Source organism: Diospyros lotus, chromosome 3 (genome assembly GCF_014633365.1).
Source record: "Diospyros lotus cultivar Yz01 chromosome 3, ASM1463336v1, whole genome shotgun sequence".
Classification (NCBI taxonomy): Eukaryota; Viridiplantae; Streptophyta; class Magnoliopsida; order Ericales; family Ebenaceae; genus Diospyros; species Diospyros lotus.
The window spans coordinates 2,074,040-2,100,657 of NC_068340.1; the positions used below are offsets into that span (position 1 = coordinate 2,074,040).

General features: G+C 35.2%; 4 protein-coding genes across 4 annotated transcripts; 3 read left to right on the plus strand and 1 right to left on the minus strand.

Moving 5' to 3' along the window:
• Positions 1-955: 955 nt before the first annotated feature.
• LOC127796167 (uncharacterized) lies at positions 956-1,414 on the plus strand. Its single transcript, XM_052328167.1, has one exon. It carries the CDS (start codon positions 956-958, stop codon positions 1,412-1,414), a length of 459 nt encoding a protein of 152 aa, XP_052184127.1.
• Positions 1,415-8,887: 7,473 nt separating this feature from the next.
• On the plus strand, positions 8,888-14,749 carry LOC127798236 (ribosome-recycling factor, chloroplastic). The gene is made up of 11 exons (XM_052331672.1): positions 8,888-9,148; positions 9,457-9,598; positions 9,713-9,782; positions 9,905-10,000; positions 11,633-11,730; positions 12,054-12,165; positions 12,927-12,968; positions 13,411-13,467; positions 13,545-13,595; positions 14,214-14,270; positions 14,576-14,749. The coding sequence occupies exons 1-11, from the start codon at positions 9,058-9,060 to the stop codon at positions 14,591-14,593; spliced, it is 834 nt and encodes a 277-aa protein (XP_052187632.1). The 5' UTR covers positions 8,888-9,057; the 3' UTR covers positions 14,594-14,749.
• A 223-nt stretch (positions 14,750-14,972) lies between these two features.
• LOC127798235 (uncharacterized) lies at positions 14,973-17,937 on the minus strand. Its single transcript, XM_052331671.1, has 3 exons — positions 17,547-17,937; positions 15,965-16,103; positions 14,973-15,183 (listed from the first exon to the last, which is right to left on the minus strand). Exons 1-3 carry the CDS (start codon positions 17,888-17,890, stop codon positions 15,100-15,102), a joined length of 567 nt encoding a protein of 188 aa, XP_052187631.1. The 5' UTR covers positions 17,891-17,937; the 3' UTR covers positions 14,973-15,099.
• Positions 17,938-19,430: 1,493 nt separating this feature from the next.
• On the plus strand, positions 19,431-25,600 carry LOC127798356 (protein COP1 SUPPRESSOR 2). The gene is made up of 6 exons (XM_052331872.1): positions 19,431-19,595; positions 19,747-19,986; positions 23,990-24,113; positions 24,499-24,572; positions 24,727-24,884; positions 25,081-25,600. The coding sequence occupies exons 1-6, from the start codon at positions 19,501-19,503 to the stop codon at positions 25,242-25,244; spliced, it is 855 nt and encodes a 284-aa protein (XP_052187832.1). The 5' UTR covers positions 19,431-19,500; the 3' UTR covers positions 25,245-25,600.
• The last annotated feature ends 1,018 nt before the right edge of the window (positions 25,601-26,618 follow it).

Here is a 26,618-nt window from a genome sequence, read left to right on the forward strand (position 1 = left end):
AGGAGTAATTTTATTTGGCTGTTTAATATTTAAGATTTTTTTTTATAATTTTAGTTGTATTTTTTATTTTTATTAAACATGTTAATATAAAAAAATTATATATATATATTTTTTATTTTTACTTGTCTAATAAACTAATCAAAAATTGATAATTTGTTCATCTTTTTATTTTATTAATAAATAATTAAATTTAATTAGTCCATGAGGTCAAATGAGATAGAGTAGTAAAATAAGGAGAAATTTTTATTATTTTTAAATATTAAATATGTATTTATTTATTTATGAAATTTAAAACAAATTTGGATGAAATTTCAAATTTAGAATAAATTTGAGGGTAATTCACACCAAAAGTCACAAAATTTTGGTGTCTTTTGCAATGTGATCACTAAACTGCCATTTGGTTTTAACACGTGGCACATTTTTATTATATAGTCAGCATTTTTTTGATTGTATTGTCACATCATTGACACATTAGCGCCATGTTATCGGAACGACAGCAATTTCGACGAGAGCATATCAGAATGTCTTAAATGTGATCACATTGTAAAATATTTTAAAGTTTTGCGATTACTTTACAATCAATTAAAATTTAGTGACCACATTATAAAAGACATCAAAATTTTATGATTTTTGTCGTGAATTACTCGAAATAATTACTTGTAAGTCATTTTTTCTTGTGCAATGATATCAAGTTTGCAACTCTAACGAATATTCATTACCAAATTAGAGCTAGGTACTTCGTCACACGAGACAAGTGATCCAATTTCAAATGCATGGTTCAAAACCTAAATTTGTTCATGTAGGTCAACTACCCTACTCTTAAGGTTCATTTCCTATCATCTCTTCAACTAGCTTATGATCACCACAACTATATAAACACATTGAAGCCCATGTCCTATAGGGTATATAGTACTCAATACTAGTAGAGTCAATCGTCATTTGGTTACAAATTATCATGGAGAAAACCGAGATTATCAAGGCGGCGGCGATCTTCCTGGTTTTGTCGCTACTAGTGATCCCGGCGAAGCTCTACCCGATAGAGATGCCGCCGAAGGTTTCGAACCCGCTGTGCATGTCGCAGTTCACATTGGCCAACCACGCGTGCTTGTCGCTTCCTCAACGTCAACGATTCGCGTCGGTCTCGCTTGCTGCCGCTGCTCCTCCCTCGGCGTCCCCACCGGAGGTCGAAGAAGAAGAAGCCGGCGACGAGAGCGGAGAGATGTTGCGGCTTGAAAGAGAGTCGAGGGAAGAGGACGATTGCTGCAAGTGGGTGAAGGCGGTGGACTCCGACTGCATCTGCGACATGCTGGTCCGGCTGCCGGCGTTTCTCTCGAGGCTGGCGCACGATTACACGGTCGCCGTCGACGAGACGTGCAACGTGACTTACCAGTGCCCCGGCAAAGTGAACATCTAATCTAATTAACATCCTTAATTAATTATATGATGATAAGCAGTAGGTAATTAATCTGGGAATTATTAAGTTCGATTGACGAGGACGTCTAGCTTTGTAAGGTTTAATTAATGGATTATGCTTAAATTATCTACTTAATTAGTTTCTCTTTAATGGAGTTTAGTTGAATCATGTAAAACTCTTGATTGTATATCAAGCTTGCTTATTTTAACTAAATAGAAAAAAAAATATTTGTTAGACCAATCAAAATGTAACACCTCAACTGTCTCGTGAGTGGGTTTAAGAACCCACTAGTTCCCTATCTATCGTGATCAAATAGAATACATAAGGAATACATCAAATATTTTTTAAATATTGAATAGAATTAATTGAATAAATATTTAAATAAAAAATTAAAAATAATAAAATGCAAGTAGACAGAAGTATTAAAGATGAGCAAATTTTTTATTAAATCGAAATAATTAAACTGAATCGGTCAATTTTAGTTAAAAACAATATCGTTTTTGACATTTCGATCCATTTGATTATTTCGATTTTTTTCAATAAGAAAATCGAACTTAACAAAAATAATTGAAAAAACTCAAATTTAAAAATTAAAACGTACCACTCTAAAAATTGAATCACTAATTTTGACAATTTAATTTAATTATTTCGATTTAACTGAAATTTCACTCACCCCTAATTGTAATGTTTAAGTGTCAATTAATCGACTTATATATGTTGTCCATTAAGGATCTATTTAGTATTATTGTATTTTTATAACATAATAATTTTCTATCAAAAGTTTCAAGAAATTAATATTTGCTCACGTTTAATTTTTAGGGGTGCAATGGGTGGTTCAGGTTTTAAACTAAATCACTAATGGCGATTTGATTATCATTCAAACTATAATTAAATTATTATGTGCTTGAAACCACATAATTATAATTTAGTGATTTAAATAAATATAACATAATGATAATTAATTTATAATTAAAATTTATAATTTTATGATTAAATAAAAATTTTAAATCATAAAAATCTTTGATTTATTAGAATGGATGCAATTTACCCAACTTCAAAACATACACCAAATTGATTTAGGTGATTTTTGAAATTGTTAAATTATAACCGACTACTAATTTTGTGAAATTACTGTTAACGACTTGAGACTAATTGATTGGTCGATTTGAACAATTTCATTTTTCTCAAGTTGAGGGGAGTAAATTAAATTGTTAAAATATTATCACATAAAAAACACGTTTATTAAAATAATTTACGATTATAAATAGATAATGTAAGCACCCCGCCCGGATATCCCCAACCACCCGGACTACCCGAATGGGAGCGCCTACGGGAGGAGAAAGAATGAACCACGAGACAAGAACCACCCTGGCATGCATACTCAAAATAGGAACAACGGAAGCGAAGTTAAATACATGCATGCACTACGGGTACCCCGCTAACACAGCGGTCATAAGATAAATAAATAAACACAAACTCCTGTGCCGACATACACGAGACTCGAGGAAAGATCTGGCACAGTATAAAATGATAGAGTAAACTCTACTCAACCATCAGAGTTGACAAGGATTGACGGGACTGCCTGTACACCACACTGACTCTGCCGCTAAAAGATGACTCCCTTGCCATGGCCCACGCTGTCATTACCTGGAATGATGGAAAAAACAAGGTGAGTCGAGAGACTCAGCAAGTATAAGGAAAGAAAGGCTGCAAGCTACACAAAACCAGAAATCTCAACCCAGAATAAACCCCCAGGTACACACAAGCCATGAGACGCTACAACACAATAGCATAGCATAATAAAAACATATACCGGTCCTTGGGGCCCACACAAGACACCTGGCACCCAAGTCCCATACCAACCTGTCGCTGCCCTGGACGGTAACAAATACCTCCAGTCAATATGTGCGCGCTGTCCCGGGTCGATACTCCCATCACCCGTCCATGTCGGTACTTCCGACACCTGTCCCTGTCGGTACTCCCGACAGCCGAGCCATAGGCTCCCTCGGAACGGTACTCCCGTCCGAGAACTAAATACTACCAGTATCCATGCAATGCACATAAAATGCAATGGCGTAATGAGCATCAACATGATACAAGGCGCCCATACATCCAAGCATCAGGCCATGCTCCGCCCATATAGTAAACCACACGCGATGCATATGCCCGTGCTGGATGCAACCTGACCAAGCTAGCATGTCCGTGTCCAAGCATACTCAGTAAATGAATATCCCAATATGCAACCCGTACCCATGTGCATATCAAATCATGGACAACAATATAATAAATCTAAACGTGCAGTAAATCACATACTGGCAGAGCTAATCAGCAGTGCCCGGCACCGGTCAACGGCCAGTGATAAGGAGTGTCCACCCGACGGTCCGCTTCAGGGCCGTACAATAGTCTACCCCAACATCACTAACAACCGACCCCTGCCCTACTGCTCGATAGCTCTAACCATACCATAAATAAATCCGAGAAAACTGTAAATAAACCCGATAAAATCGTACATAAATCCGCACGTCTAGAAACCTAGTTCCCAAACTGGTTCAGCATCATTCCTAAAGGGATGGGGGCGATACAAACCCCTGTAAACTCACAACAAATAAAACTCTAGAAGTCCTAGATTTAATTTACATAAACACAAATGGATAATAATCCAACAAATAAGGCTATGCGCCGAATTAGAGTAAGGGAGGTGATAATATACAGGAAATCACGGGGTCTTTCACGGGAATTAAAGATTAGGAAGAGAGGGTTAAGAGCTTGCCTTTACACGGTCGTTCCCTCCATTTCTTGCATTCCTGCTGCGAAGTAAAACGTTTAAAAACGCTTGATAACAATTAATAAAACTCGAGTCTCACATTAATTAAATCTAACCGTATAATATAATTAATTTAGCCATCTAAATCCCACATAGGCACCTCGTAAATAAAATCCCAATAAATCTCATATTTCTTTTAAATTAAATCCTGCCCATAACATCCCTAATTCGTATAATTAATACGCAAAACCAAACCGAATTAAGGGAAGACAAGGGATTCTCCAAATGGAAATAGATCGCAAGGGTGGAGGAGAACTTGCCTCGTTCAGCTGATTACAGCGTTTCCACACTTAAACATCACCAAACTAATACACGCTGTAAATTAGATTAAACTCCCAAAATTAATAAAATTGAGCCCAAAATTAAATTCCAACCATACAGATTAATTAACACATATTTCTCTAGGTACCTGGCTAAATAAAACCCAATTAAATCTTGATTAAACACTTAATTTCTCCCAAAATTTCCTTCTTCGTGCTCACTGTGCGCGCTTCTTCTCCTTCCAATTTTTCTTTCTGTTTGCTGGTTCAAAATTGGGACGAAACTTTGCTGAAATCGGCCTTTAAAAAGGCAAAAGAAGAGTCACCAGACGCTGCCGCGTGGCAGCCAGCTGGTGCCACCGCCTAGCCTCAAAACGACGCCGTTTTGGGCGCTTGAGGCTTAATAAAATCCAACAAAATTCCTCCAGCGCGCGCATACTCCCAGCCCAGCTCGATCCCGCGTCCCTTGCCTGGCCATACGCGCGCGCGACCGCCCGCGCTGCTTGCAGTCTTCAACCTATATGCACACTAAATTAGTTTTAAGGTGATCCCACGGCAGCTCCGGAAATTACATTTTAACACCCACAAGTTCCTTTAATTACACACACACCCTAATACCTATTTTCCCTTATTACACTTATACTCCAAACATCCCAGAAATTTCACTAATTTAATTTATTTTCTTATTTCCATAAATACTTCCAAATTACTAATAATTACTATTAACACCAATTAAATTAATTAAACATAAATTTCCTATTTCCTCAAAATTACATAATTCATCATTTTTCTTAATTCCTCAAATATTCAATAATATCCTCAAACACCGGTCTGAATAATTATTATTTATTTTCAAATTTTGAGATATTACAGATAATGTTAACTTTTATCGTGACATTATAATTAAACTTCAATTTTTTTATAGTGAGAGTGTCTCAATTATAGTTTGCAGGTGACCTACAAGGAAAAAATTTAGTTAAGGGTACGGGTGAGATCTCTCACGGACCTTCTGATACTTAAATCAATATCTTAATTTGAGAGTATAATGTAAATAAAGTAAAACTTTAATCAATGTAGAATTTTGAATGTATCTCAGCCAAATGAAGGTTCTTCTATTTATAAAGAAAATGATACCAAAAATGTCACATTTTTCGGCAAGCATAATGGGTGTCTTTCCAAATAGAGATTTTCTTTGAAAGAGACTTCTAAGTTTAGGTATCTCACGAAAGTCATCTCACGAAAGTCTCCTAAATAGGGATTTTCTTATGATCGAGTAACTTATAAAGTTTTCCTATAAGGGTCATTTGATGAAATCAAGTAAGGCTTTCAGGAAATATCATTCAGATCTCTCGATATGAGATTAGTTAATTTTCTTAATCTCTCAATCGCGCCAAACTCTCGATCATAATCTCTCGATGACTCAATAAGTTTATGAACTTTTTTCTCTAAAGTTGGCTCATCGTTAAGCATAACACATTATTTTCATTTTAAAAATAACTTTATTAGTTGATGATAAATGTATTGTATCATAACCTAACTAGTACCATGATAATTGTTAAGTTTCAACAAAATCAAATTGTTTTTATACCTGATATATTATTTTTAGTTTCAAGATAATTTTATTATTTGATAATAAATAAATCATGTTTACATAAATAAATTACATAATTAGTTCTTAAATTGGTAAAGTCCTTATCTTTGCTCATGTATTTTTACATTTTCTTTCGTATGCCCACATAAACTTCACTTGATTTTCAAGTTAATTAGTGGTGAACCGATGTGATACACGGAAGAGTTTAATTTAAAAATAAATTTGTTATTTTAAATAATTTTTACAAAATTAATAATTATAATTTTTTTAATCTTTAATTATTTATCAAAATTTAAGTTTAATTAATTATTTGTTATTTAATATATTAATAGATAACACTTTTAATTCAATGTACTGTCATTTAATGTGTTAAAGAATAATTAATACATTAAATAGGTTACTTGACAAAATACTTAGAAAATTTTTTATTCATTATATTATATTTATTTATAAATAAATATTATAAAATATATAATATATCCACTCAAAGACGTTAGTTATTTTTTATTTATTATATTATAATTATAAATATAAATTAAAACTCTTAAATATGAGTAAGAATAAGTTTTTTTTCAATAATAACAAAATTTTAAAAATATGAATTTTGATTTCTTCTATAGTCTTAAAAATGTGATGCTTTAAATATTAATCAGCATTGAAAAACCCTACCATTTGACAATCTTAAATAATTTTTTATAAATTTGTTAAAATATCACATTTTCAAGACTATAATATAATTATTAAAGTAATTAATAATTAATTAATCATTACCTTTGATTTAATATAAGTTTTTTAGGAAAAAATTCACCATTGATTGACACTTGGTAAAATACTTTGTTTGACTATCATATTTTAATATTATATAAATATATATAGAATAAAGATATAAAGATAATATTTTAAATAAATAAATAATTTTCTATAACTTAATTAATAGCTTAAGTTGTCTATTAATATATCTCATAAATCCATACAAATTTAATACAAATTTTAGAGACAAAAAATAGCTTGGTAAATTTTTTGAGGGAGCAAAAATTTGCAAACTATTATACTTTAATATTATATATTATATATTATAGAAAGATAAGATTTTATTTAATGGATAATTTTATGTGACTTAGTTAATATTTTAAGTGTCTATTTATATTTTTCATAAATAGTATTTATTTTTGATTGATTGAAGAATTAATTGATAAGAAGATCTAATAGAAAATATTTATTTTTGATTAATTAATAGTATTGAAAAATTCATGCAAGTTTAATACAAATTTTAGATGTAAGAAATAGTTTGGCAGATTTTTGGAGGGAATAAATATTTGCATACTATTATACTATATATTATTATATTATATTATATAAAGATAGAATTTTATATAAGTAAATAATTTTCTGTGACTTAATTAATAGTTTAAGTGTCTATTCATATTTCTCATAAATAATATCTAATTGAAATTATTAAATTATAATCGACCACTAATTTTGTGAAATTATAGTTTAACGATTTGAGACTAATTGATTGGTCAATTTGAACGATTTCATTTTTTCTCTCCCAAGTTGAGGGGAGTAAATTAAATTGTTAAAATATTATCACATAAAAAACACATTTATTAAAATAATTTACGATTATAAATAGATAATGTTAACTTTTATCGTGAAATTATAATTAAACTTCAATTTTTTTATAATGAGTGTCTCAATTATAGTCTGCAAGTGACCCACAAGGAAAAAATTTGGTTAAGGGTACAGGTGAAATCTCTTATGGATCCTCTGATACTTAAATCAGTATCTTAATTTGAGAGTATAATGTAAATAAAGTAAAACTTTAATCAATGTAGAATTCTGAATATATCTCAGCCGAACGAGAGTTCTTTTATTTATAAAGAAAATGATATAAAAAATGCCACATTTTTTGACAAGCATATTGGGTGTCTTTCCAAATAGGGATTTTCTTGGAAAAGACTTCGAAGTCTAGATTTCTCACGAGAGTCTCCTAAATAGGAATTTTCTTGTGATCGAGTAGCTTATAAAGTTTTCATATAATGGTCATTTGATGAAATCAAGTAAGGCTTTCAGGAAAGGTCATTCGGATCTCTCGATATGAGATTAGTTAATTTTCTTAATCTCTCAACCACACCAAACTCTCAATCATAATCTCTCGGTGACTTGTTAAGCCTATGAAGCCTTTTCTCTAGACTTAGCTTATCGTTACGCATAACACATTATTTTCATTTTAAAAATAACTTTATTAGTCAATGATAAATGTATTGTATCATAAACTAACTATTACCATGATAATTGTTAAGTTTCAACAAAATCACATTGTTTTTATACCTGATATATTATTTTTAGTTTCAAGATAATTTTATTATTTGATAATAAATAAATCGTGTTTACATAATTACATAATTATTTCTTAAATTGGTGAAGTCTTTATTTTTCTCATGTATTTTTACATTTTTTTCATGTGCCCACATAAACTTCACTTGATTTTCAAGTTAATTTAATCCATATACTTTGACATTTTCTCCATGTGGTAACTCGAATTTTTTGTTGTTTCGATTACAAAGTATAGGAATTAAATTGATTTAAAAATATAAATCATAGGATATAATTAAAATAACAAAAAGTTCATATTGTCATAAAAAAAAAATATTAGAGTTAAGGGATTAAATTGACTTTAACATGTGAGTGTAATTGAAATAATAAAAAATTTAAATAATCATAAAAAAAAATATAGAGATAAAAATACAAGTTTAGCACTTAAATTTTATAACATACATTTAATTAATTTTTATCACTGATTGCTTGAGAGAGAGAGAGAGAGAGAGCCGTTTCTTATCCACATCTCCATACCGCGCTCCCTTCTCGCCGGGTCGCCGCCTTGGAGCCAACAGTCGCCTGCTCTGTTTTATCTGAGTTCAATCTTCTCTCTCCATTTTCCAGATCGAGTCTCCAATCTGCACCAGTAATGGCGATGCCGTTCTCGCCTGCGACTCCAGTACGGACGACAATCTGCAACCAATCCAGGAACAAGCAAAACCCTCTCAAAACCCTCCGACGTCAGTAACACTCCTCCTCCTAAACCCTAATCCTATCTTATCAATCGTTTCTGTTCTCTCTTCTTTGTTAATTTTCCATATAAGTTAGCACCAAGAGTTTTGAGCTGTAATTTGTTCCATAGACAAATTCTTAAGTTACTACGCGACGGCTTTGTTGTGAAACTGTAATTTTGTGTCTTTTAGATTTGCAATGAGAGTGCCACTGAAATGAGTTACTCATTCTACTCTAGTTTGGTTCCTGAGGAAATTTTGTGCGTCTTTACTTTATCCCGGTGTTTGAATCGTTATAGTTCAGAAACATATTGCAGATAAGTACTCCGGAGGATCAGATTGTGCGACTTTTTGTAGTTCTGTTTCTTGGAGCTCGGCTTCAAATTACGTGACTCTTCATGCTGGTGCCAGAAGATTTGCAGCAAATCTGTTTGCTGTCAGGCAATTGCCTGATGCGAGGCAAGTCCGCTTTTGTGCGTTTCGGTTTTTGTCAATTCTGTGGGTTGTGACCTTGGTTTAAAAATGTAGCAAATGAATTTTTGACCCGTGTTGTTTTTGTGAATCATCTTTCAGAACAGAAGTGGTGAAGTGTGCAACTATAGAAGAAATTGAAGCTGAGAAGTCTTTGATTGAAAAAAATGTCGTAAGTCTGTAACTTGGCAACGTTGTATGTTCTAAGGAATTTATGGCTGTTTTCAGGATTTTCCATCCCTCCCCCTCTCTCTTGGATCAAGAATTCTAATTGCAGTGTCACTTATTCTCAAGAAAGAAAGGATGGAGAAGACTATTGAAACTGTTCGGTCAAACTTCAATTCCATAAGGACTGGGAGAGCAAACCCATCTATGTTAGATCGGATTGAGGTATGAATTTTCTAATGTTTGTTCATTGAAATATTTTAATGCCTATCTACTTGAGCTAAGACATTTTTTCCCTCTTCATGTGGTGCCTGGGTGCTTGAAGTAAGTTTTCCTTCTGAAATAAAAGAATAGAAATCATACACTATTAACTGCAAATGACTTAGCTTTAAATGCCATTAAAGCTTACTCTAGGTTGTTTTCTATCATGCATATAGCAGCTAGTTGAGATTCATAGTGTCACAAAAGAGGACGTGGATGGGTCCAGGAAAAAAACATCTGAGATTAGCATTTTACATACAAAGCAATCAATTATGTAATCCGTCAACTTGAAGTGGCTTAAATGGAAAGAGAGTTTATGAAAATCAATACAAATTACTTGAATTAATAAATATAGAAAATTCCACAATTGTGACTGCCTTGTTAGCTCCTTCGTTCATGTCTTACTAATATTTACCAGCTTTCAAATTTGTTCTTGTGGTTAGATAGTTAATTTGATGTAGATATTTACTGTGCTGTAAAAGTTATGGTGTGGCTTCACTAGCAGTGCTAAATCCATGGAAAAGTCTGTTGCTGCGATCATATTATAAACTTGTGATTTCAAGAAGTAAATAGAAGTGAGACAAGTGTGAACACCTTCTTGAAGTCAAGAAAATAACCGTGTTATTATGCAAATTTGAAGATAAGATAGAGGTCTTTAAAGCATTATATTAAGTATCCTTTTGTTATATGCAAATAGATCTGACACATTTAATTGATAGATGTTTGTATGTGCACAATGGCCTAGAGCCTAGAGGTCAGGACATGTCTCCCTAACTAGTTTCTTAAATTCAATCCTTTTTGTTATCTTTTATTTCTGTTGTTCTACTGGATCCTGAATTCGAGACTGCAAATATTATACTGGAGTCTTAAGGACTAAATATTTGTTTCTGCTGCTTCAAGTTATGGTACGTTCTCCTCTTTGTTATTGGCTTATTAGAAAATACTCCGACGTTGAAAAGAAGAACAAATATAGGTCAGTTGAATCAATACCTTGTTACCATGATTTAGAATTGACTTGGTAAGATTTACTAGTTTCAGTCTCTTAGGATAAAAATCTCTACCAAGGAGATTATAGTATTATGGTTCTAAGAGGCTTCTTTTACTATATTTGACTATGGTCTTTTGATATCTACTACTCTTCCTTTTTCACCTCCCACTTTGAGAAAACTAAATCCTTCAAGTTACACCTCCTTTATGAAATTGAATATTTAAATGACAATAGTAAATTACTTGGCACTAAAATCCCTTGTTCTTACTCCTTACCATGACTTTGATAAACCTATTTCTTTTGTCACAAAATCATGTGGCCAAGTTTTCTCTGTAAATGAAGAAATAGTTACTCTTTATGGTATATCAATTTGCATTTTGGTGCAATAACATTGGAAATTAATTCTGATGATCGAAAAGGTTTGTTCTTTGCTTCTACAATTTTCACTTTTTTTTTTAAAGGTTTCTCAAGTGTCAGGTTTAGATAACCTTCAATGCAAGTAGTTTTGACATATGGAATTTTGTGTTCCCATTTCTTTGGTTTGTGTTATCACTAATTTAACTGTAGCCTATTGTTTGGGATTTCATTTCTCTTCTTTTCATTTCTAGGTGGAGTACTATGGGACTCCAGTCAGCTTGAAGAGCATTGCCCAAATTAGTACTGCTGATGCAAGCTCTCTACTAGTGCAGCCTTATGACAAATCCAGGTAAAATTGCCAATAACTGAAAGTACAAGTGGCTTAACAGAAGCTGGATGAGGCAATAGGTTTATGCCTCATTTGCTACTACGCAGTGGATGCGGCATGCACAATCCTTAATTGAGGACTGCCACCCATACAAGGAAAAACTAGAAGTGTATACTCATCCAAGAAAAAAGGAAACTAAAATTATATGAATGTTGAATTTATCAAACATGTTTTGATATGCAGGTTGCCCTACTATGATTTTCTAGAAGATACAATATAAATAATTGTGGATCTCTTTTCTGTTCTAAGTTATCCGCGACTCTTTGTTCTGCATTGTTTTTCAGCTTAAAGGCTATAGAGAAGGCCATAGTTAGCTCAGATCTTGGTTTGACTCCAAATAATGATGGAGATGTCATACGATTATCTGTCCCTCAGCTGACATCTGAAAGAAGGAAGGTATTACTTCTTTTGCTTTATCTGGTGCCTAGTAAACAATGTTTCAAGATAGCCGAATCGGCATGCTCTCCTTGGGTCATTTTATCTGGACTGTACATATGCTTATGCACACAAGTGTAGTTTTTTCGAAGGGATTTTGATATTCATCATTAATCTGAGGATACCCTGTACCTCATACATTTAATGCTGATACCAATAGGATACCTTTGTTTTGGGAGATTGGTGTTTGGAGATTAGAACTACCAGGGATCAAATATGGGATTGTGTACCATGGATTGAATGGGATTATGTATGCTGCGTTTGGTTGTCTTAGCCTTCAGGCAGTTTGTTTTCAAGAGAAACTACCAGAACATTGGTGCTATGGAAATAGCAATAGCTTTTGTAAGCTCACAAGGATCTTCAATTAGTTGTACATGAAAAACCGAATTTTATGCATTGCTTTAGCTGGACGCAAAAACTATTTTGTGTTATTCCAGCTTTATATATAAAGAACATGTTTCCTAAATCCTGACATGCAGTGACAATGAAAAAGAAAAGAAAAAGAAAGAAAGATCAGAATAATAATAATAATTCTTAGTACCTCATCTACAAATTCTAATACATGTTTCTATTCTATGATACATTTTTTTTATAATAATCTGTATATAAGCAACATGACTCTATTCTTCTCTGTAAAGACACGTGATATATGTTTTTAATGAACCTTGGCAGAGTGTTGTCCATAATTTTGATACTATTCGTGTGTTCTTGGTTTGTTGCAGGAATTATCAAAACTTGTAGCTAAGCAAGCTGAGGAAGGCAAGGTTTGTTTTGTTAAGTTGGTTTGAGATTGCTTTTTCACTGCTGGTTTCTTGAGAATACTGTTGTACTAGTTCTCTTTATTGTCATGGTTTCTTAATTTAAATAAAACCAAGTCCTGTTAAATGACATGTTTTCCAACCTGTTTCTGTTTTCTAATTAAAATCCTCAAAAGATAGGCTGCAATTGACCTTGCATGTTATTTTGTAGTTGTGGAAACGAATGTTGAAGATGCATCTTTTTGTCCTGACATGGAATGCCCGTATTGGTGCACTTTACCATAAATTTACTGCAGGCTACTTTTATGCGCAAATGCTAGTTCATCTTCACTAGTATCTCTAGTGCACTTCTCTACCTGACACGTTCTTGTTAGAACCTTGCATTGAGCTGCCAAATCTTTTTTAACTACTAAGGGTTATATTGAGGTGCCTGGTCCGCTATCTGTAGGTAGCATTAAGGAACATAAGAAGAGATGCCATGAAAGCCTATGACAAGCTTGAGAAGGTTTTAGACTCTACAGACGTACGTCTTTTACTGTTCTTTAAGAGTTCATTTTCATGATTCATCACTATATTATGCAGGAGAAAAAGCTCTCAGAAGACAATGTGAAGGACTTGTCAAGTGATTTGCAGGTGCGTGACTAACTTAATCATGATTGAATAATGTATGGCAGATAAGTCACAGTTCCCTAATATTTCATTATAAAGTCTAGTAGTTCAGAAGTAATATAGCTTCCCTAGGTGATACCACAAGGAAAGAACTTCGTAAATCTTGAAAGATACATGCCTACAAGAGTTGCATCCTCGCTTTGTATTGGCTTCCTAATTTCTTCAAGATTCCTCTCTGTTCATTAATCTATTTTCAATCTCCCACTAATAGAAAAAAGGATAAATTGCAAAAAACCCATGTGATTTGGGTCATTTACATGTAGACCTCTTGTGGTTTAAAAATGTCTCTATAAGTCCTTTTTGCTCAAACACCATCCATATACATTTTTACATGCCCATGGTTTAAAAGTGTCTTTGAAGATCCTTCTGACTTAATTTTTTTACTCAAACATCTCATAGAAAGATATTTTTAAACTAACAGAGGAAGTGTCTGATTAAAAGAAGTAAACCATAGACACCTCTAGAGACATTTTAAAATCATAAGGAATCAGTCTCTGTAAGCGTCCAAGTGCAATTTATTACCCTAGACAAAAGTTGAGGGTGCTCCCGTCCTCCTGAGCTCTTTTTATGTTTCTTTCGCAGAAACTGACGGATGAATATATGAAGAAGGTCGATTCCATCTATAAGCAGAAAGAGAAGGTATAATTGCCATATCAGAAACAGAACTTATGGATAAGAATGATTTTACGAGTTTTACTGATACGATTCTCTCTCTCTGAATAGTTCTCTTGGCTGTATGTATGTGCTCCGTTTATTTAAGTTCACATCTGTCTGCTTATATAAGAGTTCCAAAAATACTATTTAGACAATTAGTTATAATATTTTTGGTAACACTTACATGTTGATCTAATATAAAATACGAGACGTTGATATATAAATATCACCAAAAGTATTATAATTAAATATCTAAATAACGGATATTTTTCTTGCATTTGTCTTTTCAGGAATTGCTGACTGTTTAACAGTTGAGGTGAAGAGGTTAAATGCGCGAGTGAGGTTCCCTTGTAATTAGTCATTCAGCAATGTACTTTCTTTTGAACCAAAGTTCCAATTATGGGAAAACTGCAACATTGACTTGGAACAGTTAAATTTGAATGCACCAGTTACTCTTGGAAAATGACCCTATTTAGACCCTGAAATTCCACTTACGTCTATAAATTAAAATTCATCGAGACTTAGTCTTGACACTTTTAATGGCACTCGTAATATTAATATATCATACTTTGTTTCACACTAATATACAATTTCACCAAAAATGTCACTGATTGTCTAAATAGCATTTCCACTTAGAAAATGACCCTATTAGGACACTGAAATTTTACTTACATCTACAAATTAAAATTAGTCAATGTGAATGTGGTTATCTGTTGAGAGTGAGATCAATACAACAACAACAACCCCATAGGTTTCTGTAATTCCATAATACTTGCACAAATAGGAGTCGCCCATGCCCCAAACCTCATAGAAATCACCGGGTCTTACCCAAACCAAATGTGTCTTCAACACCATCTCTCACTTTCTTCCTCCTCTCAGCAATCATGTCTGCATATGCCTGAGAGAGAAGAGGAAAATACAAAATGAGTTCTTTTTCTTTTTCTTTTAATTAATTATTGTCTTGGCCAATGAGGAGAAAAAAAATACCCAGACCACTTGATAGGAGGAGGAAGAAGAAGAAGAAATAGAGGGGATGAGGACAAAGAATACTGTAAGAGAGAGAGGAGGAAAGCTTGTGAGAGATTGAGCTTTGGTGATATTACTAAGCTTTAGCATAGTTAGAACAAGGAAACAGAAAACAAGAAGATGAAGAAGAAAATAGGAAAAGAGAGGAAAGAAACAAAGAGCTGAACATTCTCATAGAAGTTTCATTCAACCCTAAATTCTAAACCCAATTCCCTATTTATCGCTTGCACAAGGGAGGGATCCTAAACACCCTCAATACCATCTTAACCTTTTAACGCAAAAATCCATTGCTAGAAAAAGTTGAAGTGTCAAACCGTCTTTTGAATGTTAGGTCAAATAGGAGCAAGCACAGCCTTCTTCCAACATCTAGCAAAGAAAATATACTCTCTTCTCCTTTTGGGGGGGATCAAGGGAAGAAAGGGAAGGGTTTTCCCACAGCAGATGAGATGCGAGTGCTGAGCCCTGTAGCCAGGGTTGGAAACTACATAACAAGTTCCCTGCTCACTGGATGATGTCTACTCTAGTCTAGAGACAACGACAAACAATGAAACATAGGCATAACCAGTAGCGATATACAGAAAACTTTTCCGTGGACTAGTTTGCGGTAATGCATAACAATCAAGGAGCATAGTCAAGAAAGAAAATTCTCATACCTTGGGGTAACTATACAAAAAGATGTACCACCATGCACAAATCAGGAAGACAACTATTGCAGTGACTACTACAGAGTGCAAAAGCCAGCTTGAGGCAACTGCTATCACTCCAGTCAGCATTATGGTCCATGGTTGACACCTAACAAAGAATTTAAATAAATTATGACACAAACACAAACACACCATCAAAGCAAAGGAGTAATTTGGCATTTGGAAAGCAAAACAGGCTCCAAATCCAGCGAGTAGACCTCTCACACAATATATGTTGGGATATCTTGTTAATTTTAACCCACCTAGTGGGATTAAGGCTTTGATATGTCGTCGTCGTCGTCGCTTTTATCACATATTGATCACATATTTGGTGTTGAATATGTTACAAGGTAAATTACATGGTGGTGTTTTTGGGAGGGTGTGAAGCAAATGGAGTTAGATGGAATTTGGGACGAAAATGGATCTCCATTGAGTCCCAATTAACCCTATTAAAAGGGAAAACAAATACAAAAATGAGGTATAAATATAGGCTCATTTAAAAATTTATCAAAACAAACATATAAATGGGATGGGATCTAATTTACATTCCTAGATGGAATGGTAAGAATGGCAAGTGATTTTCTTTGTTTGGGAGGCCTATTAGTAATGGAATGGAAATAGACTGGATGAGACTCTCTTCCATCCAATCTCCTCCAAATAAGCACCTTTGGTCTCCACCAAATTAGAGTACATTGGATGAAAATGAGATTCATCTGTGCACTATTTTCATCCAATTCCATTACTTATCTTTCTCTCAAACATTGGCCAAATTTATATTTTTGTCCATGTACTTTTACATTTTTTTCATGTAATCATTTAAACTTTTTGTTGTTTGGATTATTCATTTGAAATTGATTTTTGAGTCAATTTAATCTTTATACTTCGATATTTTTTGTGTAGCAATTCAAAATTTTCATTGTTTTGATTACACCATTAAACTTATATTTTCAAATCAATTTAACTTTTATACTTTTATGTGTAAAAAAAAATATAAAATGAGATGATAAAGTACACATCATATTTTGTTCACGTCAAAATATATAGGTTAAATTGACTTAAAAATATAAGTTCAGGAGTATAATCGAAACAATAAAAAGTTCAGGTTGCTATATGAAAAAAATGTCAAAGTATGTTAGTTAAATTGACTTAAAACCATAGGTCTAGGAGTGTAATTGACAATAAAAAATTTGAGTTGTTTCATGAAAAATATATATATATATATAATTAAAATAATAAAAAATTTAAGTAGCTACACTAAAAAAAACGTAAATGTTCAGGGGCAAAAATATAAGTTTGGCCCCCAAACATTTCACTTTCTTGACTTCCATTCATTTAACAATTCATTCCATTCCATCACTAAACCTCTCCCAAGCACTGCCTCAATTTTTACAAATTAAGCAGAACCAAACATCCATTCATCCAAAACCTAGATTTAGCAACTAGAATAACTCATTCAGAACCAAACGAACCTATCGAATTTGGGATTCATCGAGAGGGCATGAACGCAAGATTAAGTGCGAATGGCATCGAAAGAAGACTGGTAAAAGCTCACCAAGAGGGCTTCGTGTCCCAGACGGAGTCGTACTCGAGAGAGAGGTAGTTGAGATAGCCATCCATGTCGTCGACGACGCCCTCTTCGTCCAGGAACCGGGACTCGTTTTCTGGGCCGTCGGAATGGCTCCGAATGGCGGTGCGGCGGTGGGTGGATTTGAGAGAGGGGTCTGGGGAGAAAACGGGGCTGAATCCGTAGGCAGTTTTGGAAGAAGAAGAAGACGGTGGCGGCGGGACTGGCGGCCGAGCGCCGGAGAGGGGGAAGACGAGCAGGGATAGAGCTACCATTTTTGTCGCGCCCAGAGTGAGAGCCGAGACTTGGGAGGGGCTACAAAGTAAAAGCATTTCACCCGTAAAAGGTAAAAGGTGATCTTATAGTAGGCCGTTATATTTGTGATTAAAAATGTTCGTTCATTTTAGATTGGACTCTATAGGTCGGGTCTGAGACAGATTGGCTGAAAGACAATTTAAACTAAAGAAAGCGAGTTAAGACCCGCCCCACGCGTATAGGCTAACGGTTGAGCTGCTATATGAGTTGGAACTTAACAAACCCTTAAACTGTAGCCACTATATAGTCGGTTGGGGTCCTATGTTCGAGTCTCGTTGCTGAGTTCCGTAATTAACTCTTCTTGCAGAAATTTTAGAGTTGGAGCTGCGAAAACTCTTGAGGTGAGGAATTTCACCTTTTAGAATCTAAAAAGAGTTTAGACCCAAGTTGACAATTATAATTGACTTGTCTTGCCTATCCGAAAGACTAAATTTAATCGTTTATGTGATTTTATTTTCTTCCATACTAACTTTTTAATTTACCTATATAAAGATATAATATTTTAAAATTTATGTATGACATTTATTATTATTGTATAATTTTAAATATAATGACTAATCTAAGTATTGAATAATCTATTAAAAAATAAACCTCGTTTTTTTATAGAAAAAGTCACTTCAAAACTAACTCTTAAGTTTAAAGATTTCTTAGACAATCTGAAAAGAGTTGAGAACTTAAATGGATATGGCTATAAAATATGTATAGGGTGGTGATTAACTCTAAAACTTTCATTAGAAATTTTGAAAATTCTTAGATAGTGATTAAGGAAGGCTGAATTGGATAGATCCAATTTAATCCAACACTTTTTTATTTTTATATAAATTTTGAATAAAAAGATACACATTATCTATCTAATATGAAACAAATTTACTTATAATACTCTTAAGATTTAAAATAATTATAATAATTATTATTAATATTTGTAAAAAGATAAAAAGTACTATTGATGTTTAACGTTGTATTGTAATTTATTTTCTACTATTAATTAACTCTGTTTAAATAATTTTAAATAATTAAAATACACTTATATTTAAAAAAATTATATCTCTCTCTCTTTTTCTCTCCATTATTTCTTTAGTAATTGAACAATTGTCAACATTGTTGTTGAGAAGTTGCTACCTTTTCGATCTTCCAACATATTTATTTTCTTTTATCTTTCACATGTCGAATTGTATTTATATAACTATTACTACTAATTGTTTTGCTTTTATTTGGCATAAGAAAAATTTTATTTTTTATTTTTCTTGTAACTTTTATTATTCAAACCTTGATATAAAGGTATTTGAATTCAATTAAGTCGAGTTTTTCTAAGTTCAATCGAATCTATAGAGACAAGGGGGTTCAAATTATCGATGATAATTTGTTGTTTATTTTGTATTCAAATGAGAAATAGAAAAGATGAGTTAATTATTTCGTAAATTTATTAACATTGTAAATTTTTAAAATATAATAATATTTTTAAACCTCAGTTCTTGCTAAAAATATATTTTTGAGGTAATTACGCATTGGTACCCGGATTTACTTAAATTACGGGCGATAAATAGCCTTAATTTTTGGAAATTATGATTCCCTTATATTCACATTACAGAGAACGAGGACGAGGAGTGGACGAACCGTGGAGCCGAAGATGAAGGTGAAAAATTTCAGGAAAAGAACTTTAGAAGACGAAGCTGAAGATCGAATTGCAGAGAAGGATGCCTCAGACGACGAAGAAGAAAGAAGGTACGGTTTTTCTTTATTCTCTCAATGCTAATTCCTCCCGCCGCGTAATCTAGGGTTTCGTTTTTGTGCGATTCCCCTTATTTTTGTTCATTTTGATCCCTTTTCAGTTTCAATTAGCACTTAACTGTAAATTGAAAACCAATCCTGTCAGATTGGCATTAGAAGAGGTGAAATTCCTTCAGAAACAGAGGGAGAAGAAGCCTGGAATTCCGGCGACGTCTGCGACTGTGCAGGGTGCGGGCGGCGCTACCGCTGGCGGCGGCAGCAGCGCTGGCGGTTTGGTGCCGAAGAGAGTAAGCGAGAGAAACGAGGGGGATGGGGAGAAAGACGACTTGGTATTGCAGGACACCTTTGCTCAGGAGACTGCTGTCATGGTTGAAGACCCCAACATGTATGCAAATTTCCCTTTATTTTGTTCTCTGGGTTTCCTTGCGTTGCTTTGTGTGCTTCAACCCTCTTTCTGATGTATCTTTCTTTGTCTTCTCTATGTTTAATGTTCCTCCAGTCACTGGCGCTATTTTTTAAACTTGGAGTTGTTTAGAGGAAATAAAAGGAAACTTAAAAGATATGAAAAGAAAGAAAAGAACTATCTTCCAATGCCCCTTTTGGTGTAGACATTGACAGTTGTTTCTTATATACCAAAAAAAAAAAAAAAAGAACAGAATTCATAGATATTAAATCTATTATTCTTTTGATTGGGTTAAAAATAAGCATTAAGTAATTTCATTACTTTTTGTTTTGTTAATTTCGTTTTGCAAATTCTAATATTGAGTGCAGCCTTCGGTAGTTTACCCTTCTCTACTTGCAGTGAATGGACGAAAAGCTACGTAGCATTTAAAACAGTTTTTTTGTTGTCACTATTATTGTTATGATGCTTATAATTTACATTATTATTGTTGTTATGTGATGATTATAATTTAAAACGCACCCAATATAAGTTTTTAACCTCCCATGTTAGGAGGCCTTGAATTGCTTGCATATTGTTTATGTAATCGGTACTGAATTCATTTTTATTCCAAGCTTGACTCTGACCTTCTGGCTTGCCTACTGAACTGGCCAAGCTTGAATAGGGATAGCCTTAGTTTAAGTACAAAATATTTTCTACATGTCATTACCATCATTTCTCTATGCTTTGCAAATATTCTCTCTTAATTGGAAGTTGATATAAGCACGTATGGTGGATGTCATGACCCTATGAGTAATAGAGGGGCATTATTGTAACAGAGTATAATAGTTTGTTAGGGATATTTTGCAATTTGTTAGGAGCACATGGGTGCTGTTAGAAATCAGTTAAGCAGCTAGCTATGCCTATAAAAAGACCGATTGTAAGAGGATAAAGATCATGTGTAATGAAATGAATATTCTATCTTCCTAATTCTCTCTATCCCTCTCTCGTTTCTTCTCTAATTCTCCCTCCCTTTTCTGCTAATTTCTTCCCTCAATTCCAATCACAACCCCTAGGTAACCATAGGAATGTGACAAATGGTATCAAAGTCAACGATTCTCGGCTGTGATTCTGTCAAATCCTATTAATATTCAACGAGCAGAGTTCGGTGAATTCTAGTGGTTCTAGAATGATTGGACGGTGATTAGGTGGTAGCTATTCCTTGGCTTTGGTTCCGATTCAATTAGAAGGCTATTGAAATTGATTTCAGTGATTAAAACCAGAGTACGGAGGTGGTTGATCCATTGCGTTAGGCGGTTTTGATTAGAAATTCAGTTGTAGATCAAAGGCACTCTTGTTCGTGATAAAGGAGGTGAGATACGACCACAGTTGTGCAGTGGGTTTCTGGCAATCGTGGTTTGGTCAGGCGAGGAAGTGGGTGTCGCGACCGAGTCAATTGCAGTGGGTTTCTGGCGATTGTGCAGCAGGTTCCTCACGGTGGTGCAGTGGGTGTTGTGGCCATTGTCAAAGTACGGTCGGTGATTGGGCAGAACCAGGGGAAGGAAGCTTTGATGCAGCACTAGCTAGGTTGTCATTGGCAAGAGGTTTGCGATTGGTGGTGGTTGCAACTGGAGCGGATAGACAGTGAAGCTTCTGATCAGTGCGTTGCTGGTGCTGCAACTGACTTGCCATAAACCGAAGCAAGTTCAAGGCTAGGCGATTGCGAATTGGAAGGCATCATAGAGAGAGGCGACTTATGGGAGGCAGAACTGAGCCGATTAAATCTTCAGCCATTGAATTGGATCTGGACGAATCTAGGTAGAGTCGCTTAAATTCCAAAGTGACTTGAAGTAGTGCAGGAGACGATTGATTTTTTGAAATTGATTTCGATGCCTAGGGTGGTAGACGGTTGTCGTGGCACTGAGATTTGGAGTTCAAGAGGTGGACTTTGTTAGCAAGCTAGCCAGGTGAATTCTAATCCGTTTAGGCTACTGTCGACCGACATAGTTAATTTCCAAGCGAGAGAGCAACCCTCGGGTCAAACGTTTGAATTTGGGAGGCTAATCAGGGTGGAAAGAGCTCCAATTTCTTGGCTTGTGGCTTGTTTTTCCCATGAAAGTTTTGCCAAGATTGATAGTGCGCGCATGAGGCCATGAGAGCCTCAATTGTAGTAAAAGAATGCTGCATTTTCAATGGGATGTCTTGCTCGTGAAGCCATGGAAAACAGTGCACGCATGAGGCAATTGAAGCCTCAATGGCAGCAAAAGAAGGTTGCATTTTCAGTTGGAAACAACAGGAACCATGAGCAGTTTGGCCAGAAGAATCAGGCATGGGAAAAGTTGGATAATGAGTTTAGCAGAATTGACAAGGAAACCAGCAGTGGCATACATGGAACATGCAAGGAATTCGATTGTATATTTCACGAACAATTGCAAGAGTTTGCGATGATACTAACTAAGAAGTATCACTACAGATTTCTTGTTGAATTCTTCGATGATTATCGCTTAAGTTTTAACCTAGAGGGATTCCTTATAACGAAGCAGCTGAAGGAGAAGTCAAGATGGCGGGAAACTGATTCACTGCTTACCTCCAATGTGGAGTGGAAGAAGTATACTGGTTTAGGCAGAATTGACAAGGAAGGTGACTATAATGACAGTTTCAGCAGCAACAACAACAATTCTAGGGGTTTGGTCAAGGGTGTGTGGGCAAAAAGAGAATTAAAGGAACACACCGATTCCTTTGGAAAAGAAGTTCTCGATGGTGATGTCTTTGGGGTTCTGCAACAAGATCAACCCAACTTTGAGGAAGAAGAGGAATTGGAGGATGACATTCAATCAGTTAACAGTCTCTCAAGCACTCCCATTGGTGCTGAGACTCTTGATGCTTTTGATCTCTAGAAACAACAAAGGAATGAGCTTGAAAAGCCTCTTTACCAAGTACTTGAGGAGAAGGACGAAAAGATTGCACCAGGCACCTTGCTTGGAACATCCCATACATATGTCATTGGCACGGGCACACAAGACAGGACATCAGCTGCCAAAAGGGTTGATTTACTTAAAGAGAAGTTTGAATTTCTCCCTATGACTGGACATGATATGGTTGCAGGACTAACAGCTCAATTGGAACCATTTTCAATGGCAATTGGGAAGAAGTGGATGGCTGGACTTGGTGTTGCCGCAAGTTAGAGTACTGTTATTGTTGAGGAAAAAGAAAAGAGAAAGCAAAAGAAGAGGGAAAAACAAGATAAGAACAAGAAAAGGCGAAGAAGAAACTAGTTGGTGAAGATAGACATTGGATGAAGAAACAATAGTTCGGTTGTAATAAGTTTCTAGGGACAAGAAACCTTTCAAGGTGGGGGAATTGTCATAATCCTAGAAGCAATAGAGGGACATTATTGTAATAGGGTATAATAGTTTGTTAGGGATATTTTGCAATTTGTTGGGAACACATGGGTGCTGTTAGAAATCAATTAAGCAGCTAGCTATGCCTATAAAAAGGCCAATTGAAAGAGGATGGAGATCATGTGTAATGAAATGAAAATTCTATCTTCTTAATTCTCTCTATCCCTCTCTCGTTTCTTCTCTAATTCTCCCTCCCTTTTCTGTTGATTTCTCCCCCTCCTTCAATTCTAACATTCTAATTTCTTCTCCCAATTCCAATCACAACCCTAGGTAACCCTAGGAATGTGACAGTGGATAACAGACTTGATCTAGAATTTAGGAGAATACTTGAAATCCAAATCTTTAGTCTCTCCGGTTATTCCTGACTAAAAATTTTCTATCTTAAAGTGCCATTTATGTTTGATTTGACCCAGTGTTGTAGGAACTGTGATGTACATGAAAATTTCTGCTTTAGCCCTTGTGATTCTTTATTAATGGGTGCAGTGTTGCTTACCCAGATTTTAGGTGACATCCTTTACATTGAGGGATATAAACCTAAGTTTCAGAAGTGTATATTATGCAATTTAGGTTTTTTATTTTTCCTTTTTATTCGTATTACTTTTTAACAGGTTGAGATATGTAGAACATGAGTTGGCAAAGAAAAGGGGAAAGAATGTCGATACAGCAAATCAAGTTCAGAATGAAGGAAAATTCGTGGAGGATGAATTATACAAAATACCTGAGCATCTTAAAGTGAGTGAATGAACTTTCATATGATTCTCTTGTTCATCTAAGATGTTTAGAAATATCAAATAACTGAATAATTCTTTTTAATTTTTGTTGCTCTGCATGTTTAGTTGAAAATGACATGAATAGAGCCACATTTTTTCCCAGCCTTTTTGTCAATTGTGCATTCCTCTCTTGCCCCTCGTGCTTGTCAAATCTTAAGCTATTTGGAAGGCAGCAGCCTCCCAGCCAGAATCAGAATCACAAAATTCTTTGAGATAATTTAACTATGATCTTAGTGCTACACTAACAAGTTCTGTTCTCTGAGTTACATGGATAAAATGTATTACTCCTTTCTGTTAGGCAATTGCATGACCATTGTAATTTAACTGCCCACTATCTTTACATTCAGGTAAAGCGGCGTACCTCAGAGGAAAGCTCTACTCAATGGACTACGGGGATTGCTGAGATTCAACTGCCCATTGAGTGAGTGGTCTTGCATTCTATATGCCAAAACATGATTGTGTGTCTATTTGGTCTCTCTTGAAACCAAGAAAACAAAATGGCTTTCTTGTTTAGGTAGATTTCCATACATAGCCATCTCGTCTTATGATTTTTGGGGGGATTCCATCCGTTGCAGATACAAGCTAAGAAATATTGAGGAAACAGAGGCTGCCAAAAAGCTCCTACAGGAAAAGAGGCTCATGGGTAGGGCAAAAACGGAATCTAGCATTCCCTCAAGTTACAGTGCAGATTATTTCCAACGTGGCAGAGACTATGCTGAAAAGCTTAGAAGAGGTTGCTTATATGTCATCCTGTTCTCCTTTTTGTTTCATGTATTACTGAACTGCTGCTTATTATTTTCACCTTCTCCTTTGTGCCAAAATTAGAACTTCAATTTTTCAAGGTAGTATTGATGTCTAGGGTCTTATTTTTAGAACTTAGTAAAATTACCCCTTGTATATGACTTGAGGCAAAATTAAAATTCTTGCAGAGCATCCTGAGCTGTACAAGGACAGACGTGCAGAAGATACTGGTCTGGAATCTAGACCTAGTGATTCAGGTGCGGAAGGACCAGGACGAAGGCAAGCTGCAACAGATGAGTTCATGCTTGAACGCTTCCGCAAACGTGAACGCCACCGTGTGATGAGGAGATGACATATAATTCAGTACATGGATACATCTCTGACCTCAGTGTAAGGCCATTTACGGACTCTGTGAACAGTTTTACCTCTTATGTTTTCCTGATCAGTAGGTCAAATAGTATGTTGCAAAAACTAGCGAGGTAAAAGCAACCAAAGCTCGTCCACAACATGACAGAGATGTGACCATGAAAACAGTTAGATGCTTTCTTTGTTATTTTGCATTCTTGAAGTTAGACCTCAACTGCTATCTATTTGATGAATAATCTTCGAGATTCTCATCATCTATGCTTTGTGATCTCCGAAATGATTGGAAGCTTGGTACCATGTTTATAACGTTTGCTGTGAAAAATTGGCATATTATTTGTTCCATATTCTGGTTGGATGTGGATGGATGGTTTTCAGATGTTTATTTTAGTGTACTTCTCAACTGGCTTGCTAACCATTCCATCATATTACTGAGAATGTTGCTAGTTTTTTCTGTTAGGTCGTATGGTTTTAGGATAGTGTCTCAGAGATCTTACTCCAAATGCTTAGGGCCTGTTCTCTTTGTCGTTTTCGGCCCGTTTTGAAATTTCAATTTCTCAAAACACTGAAAACGCGTTTACTTTATTATTTTCAAAAACGCATTTTCGAAAACAAGAAAAAAATTTGTAAAGGAAACCCAAAACAATATTGGGTGTTTTCAATGAAAACCCACCCAAAACGCGGAAAACGCATCCCCCCCTCCCCATTGTGCAAACTCACTTCAAAGACCAGATTTATCCTCTCTCCTCTCTTCTCCCCTTTTCTTTTCCGGCTGTCGACCTCATCTCTTCCCTTTTGCTCGTCGACTGTCATTGCCATCGCCATCACCGCCGTCGACCGCCACTGCAACCACAGCTATCGATCACCACCGCCACTGCAACCCCTTGCATCGCATCCCCCATCGACCGCCCCTAGTCTCCTTTCTCTTCTCTTCTGGCCCGCCACCGCCACCGCCACCGCCATCACCATCACCGTCGTCGACTGCTTCCGCGACCATCGTCGCAAACCCTTGCATCGCGTCCGTCGTGACTGCCCTCATCTCTTTTTTTCTGGCCCGCCATCGCCATCGCCATCACCGCCATCGATCGCTTCCGCTTCCGCCACCACCACCGCAACCACTGCAGTCGACTGCCCCCCATCGCAAACTCTTGCAAGCCGTCCGACATCGCCCCCACCGCCCCCCCCCCCCCCCCCATCGCAGATTGCGAACCCTTCTGCAATTTGATTTTCTATGTTTTGTTTTGTTTTATTTTTTTGTTTTATTTTATTTGAATATTAAACTAAAAATGTAAAATAATTTTTTTATATTAATTTTTTTAAAGATATTTTTAAGATTTTGGATTATACCTATGATAAATTAATA